Source organism: Rutidosis leptorrhynchoides, chromosome 7 (genome assembly GCF_046630445.1).
Source record: "Rutidosis leptorrhynchoides isolate AG116_Rl617_1_P2 chromosome 7, CSIRO_AGI_Rlap_v1, whole genome shotgun sequence".
In the NCBI taxonomy this organism is placed as follows: Eukaryota; Viridiplantae; Streptophyta; class Magnoliopsida; order Asterales; family Asteraceae; genus Rutidosis; species Rutidosis leptorrhynchoides.
This window is the reverse complement of record NC_092339.1, coordinates 343,362,488-343,366,284: the sequence shown is the minus strand read 5'-3', so window position 1 is coordinate 343,366,284 and position 3,797 is coordinate 343,362,488. Positions and strand designations below refer to the sequence as shown.

The window sequence follows — 3,797 nt, the reverse complement described above, 5'->3', positions numbered from 1 at the left end:
TAGACTATGGGCTATTAATGGACTTTATATTTGTTTAATTGAATGATAGTTCGTTAATTTAATATAAAGATTTACAATTGGACGTAATTATTAATAATCACATACACTCGATCGGACACGATGGGCAGGATATTTATAAATACTAATAATCGTTCATTTAACCGGACACGGGAATGGATTAATAGTCAATGGACTTATTAAAACATGGGTGAATTATATACAAGGAAAATTGGTGTAATTATAGTTTAAGTCCCCAATTAGTTGGAATATTTGACTTCGGATATAAGGATAATTTGACGAGGACACTCGCACTTTATATTTATGACTGATGGACTGTTATTGACAAAAACCAGATGGACATATTGAATAATTCAGGATAAACGACAATTAACCCATGGTAATAAACTAAAATCAACACGTCAAACATCATGATTACGGAAGTTTAAATAAGCATAATTCCTTTATTTCATATTTTATCGCACTTTTATTTATTGTCATTTTATTTAATTGCACTTTTAATTATCGTACTTTTTAATTATCGCAATTTTATTTATTCTCATTTTATTTATCGCACTTTTATTTATCGCACTTTAATTATTGTCATTTACTTTACGCTTTAAATTAAGTTTTATTTTTAATATTTTACATTAGGTTTTAACTGCGACTAAAGTTTTAAAATCGACAAACCGGTCATTAAACGGTAAAATCCCCCTTTTATAATAATAATACTACTTATATTTATATATATTTATATATTTACAAATATAGTTTTAAAAATATAGCGTTAAACTAGCTAGTTCCCTGTGGAACAAACCGGACTTACTAAAAACTACACTACTGTACGATTAGGTACACTGCCTATAAGTGTTGTAGCAAGGTTTAGGTATTTCCAATCTATAAATAATTAAATAACTTGTGTAAAATTGTATCGTATTTAATAGTATTTCCTTGTAAAAATATCACTATTTCGTATACACCTCTACGCACATCAGTGGATTTCTTTCTACTCAAAGTATCTGCAACTACATTTGTCTTTCCTGGATGATAACGAATTTCACAATCATAATCCTTGATTAGCTCTTGCCACCATCTCTGACGCATGTTTAATTCTTTCTGCGAAAATATATGCTGAAGACTCTTATGGTCGGTACAAATCACACAATGAGTGTCGTAAAGATAATGTCTCCATAATTTCAACGCAAATACAACTGCAGCCAACTCTAGATCATGTGTCGGATAATTCTTCTCATGAGTTTTCAACTGTCTTGAGGCATAGGCAATAACTTTCTCTCTCTGCATTAACACACAACCCAATCCGGCTAATGACACATCACAATACACAACAAAATCTTCTGTACCCTCAGGTAACGCTAAAATCGGAGCTTGGCACAACAACCGTTTCAATGTCTGGAAGGCATTTTCTTGCTCATCGCTCCATCGAAAAGTTACATCTTTCCTGGTTAACTTGGTCAATGGACCCGCGATCTTTGAGAAATCTTTAATAAACCTTCGGTAGTAACCGGCTAAACCTAGAAAACTCTTAATCTCTGTCGGAGTCTTCGGTGAATTCCAATTCATTACCGCTTCTATCTTAGACGGATCGACTTTGATACCCTCTTGGCAGATAACGTGACCCAAAAACTGTACTTCTCTTAACCAGAACTCACATTTAGAAAACTTGGCGTACAACTTTTCCCGTTTCAACAGTTCTAATACTTGTCTCAGATGTGTAGCGTGTTCTGATTCTGTCTTTGAATAAATCAAAATATCATCGATAAATACTATCACGAATTTGTCGAGAAATTGTCTGCACACCCGATTCATTAAATCCATGAATATTGTTGGCGCATTTGTCAACCCGAACGGCATAACTAAAAACTCGTAATGACCGTATCTTGTACGAAAAGCTGTCTTTGGAATATCTTCCTCGGCTACACGAACCTGGTGATAACCTGATCATAGATCAATTTTAGAAAAGTATGATGCCCCTTGTAGCTGATCAAACAGATCATCAATTCTCGGCAACGGGTACTTGTTCTTCACCGTCCTTTTATTTAGTTCTATGTAATCAATGCACATACGGAGAGTTCCGTTTTTCTTCTTTACGAACAACACTGGTGCACCCCATGGCAAAGAACTTGGCCGAATAAACCCACGATCTAGCAACTCCTAAATTTGCGACATCATATCATGAATCTCGGATGGTGCTAATCGATACGGAGCTTTAGCAACTGGTGTGGATCCCGGCAACAACTCGATTTTATATTCTACTTCCCTAACTGGCGGTAAACCCGGCAATTCATCTGGGAAGACTTCTGGGAATTCGGACACTATCGGGATATCGGACACAGATTTCTTCTCTTTCTTTGTGTCGATCATATATGCTAGAAACGAATCACACCCCTTGGCTAACGATTTCTTAGCTTTCATCATCGAAATTAATGGACAATTAAACCCGCCCCGGTCACCTCGGGCCACAGCCCGTGTCCCATCGGCCAAAGGAAAATGAATTATTTTCTTATCACATTTTATACTTGTCTTATGGCGGCCTAACCAATCCATACCTAATACGACATCAAAGCTCGGTATAGGCATAACAAGATAAGTCATAGGGAATTCATTCCCATCTATTTCATTGGTTACTCCAGACACAGAGGTTGTGACTGGAACCGTTCTACCATCACCCATATCACACCCCCGGTTAGGGCCTGGGCGAAATGTGACTTAAAATCAAATATACCAACATATTATAATATACGAGAACAATACTAAATGATAAAAACAAACTTTATTGAGTACGCAGCGGAAAATGAAATGTCGTTACAAGAATTGAAATTACAATAAAGTAAATGTTTCAAATGCAAGAATATTAAATGCGATAGTTCTTGATCCTAAGTCCAAGTAGCATCACATAAGCAGTAAGTAAGTAAACTTGATCAATCAGCACCTGAGACAAAACATGCTAAAATGTCAACCAAAAATGGTTGAGTGAAATCATAGGTTTAACAATTAAGTTTGACCGTTGTTTTAGACCACAAGTTTTTGTTTATAAAGTTGATCTCGCAGATCAAAAAGTTATGCCAGTTCGTGATATTTAGACTAAACGTTTAAAGTTTGCCCCAATGATAAGTTGTTCTGTCCTTGTCGGTTTAATTTCATTATTAAGTAATACAATGACTTGATCAAATGTATCGGGGACGTTACTCCCGATAGACCTACCCCCAATAATTAAGAATGCATTTAACGAGCAATTAAAAATATCACTGTAGGGACTTAGTTGGACATAGCCAGGTATAGCATAGTTTAACGGTTGGTACTTGCGTCTAAATTGTAAATAGTAAAAGTAGCATGTGTCTCACCCCAAAGTTAAAATAAATTGCGCAATAGTAAGTGGGGCTATGAGTTCACCTTAGTAAGTAGGAGAGAGAGTTGTTATTCCTTAGAATAGAAGAGTTGGATGAAAGTGAGCAAAAAGTCAACCTAATGACATTTAAGAGTAGTTAAATGTTTTGCCCAAGTTTAAGTTTAGATATGCAGTGTTTAAGTATAGTTCGTTTTACTAAGTTTTTATTCTTAGTAAGTTTCCACTTTTAGTAAGTTAGTGTTGAACACTAGTGAGTTGTCCTTAATAAGTCCACCACTTATTAAGTGTGAAACTAAGTGTATGATTACCATAGTCGGGTTTGACATTGTGCACCATACCCAAACATCTATTCCATCGCCGAGTCACCAGAATGACCAATTGTTACCGGTTGGCCCAGGATTTCTTGACCAAAATCTAAGTTTGGCATTCGTAA

At 35.7% G+C, this 3,797-nt stretch overlaps 1 protein-coding gene across 1 annotated transcript; it reads right to left on the bottom strand.

Annotated features, from left to right (window-relative positions):
* Window positions 1–2,169: 2,169 nt before the first annotated feature.
* On the bottom strand, window positions 2,170–2,688 carry LOC139860368 (uncharacterized). The gene has a single exon (XM_071849132.1). It carries the CDS (start codon window positions 2,686–2,688, stop codon window positions 2,170–2,172), a length of 519 nt encoding a protein of 172 aa, XP_071705233.1.
* Between the last annotated feature and the right edge of the window lie 1,109 nt (window positions 2,689–3,797).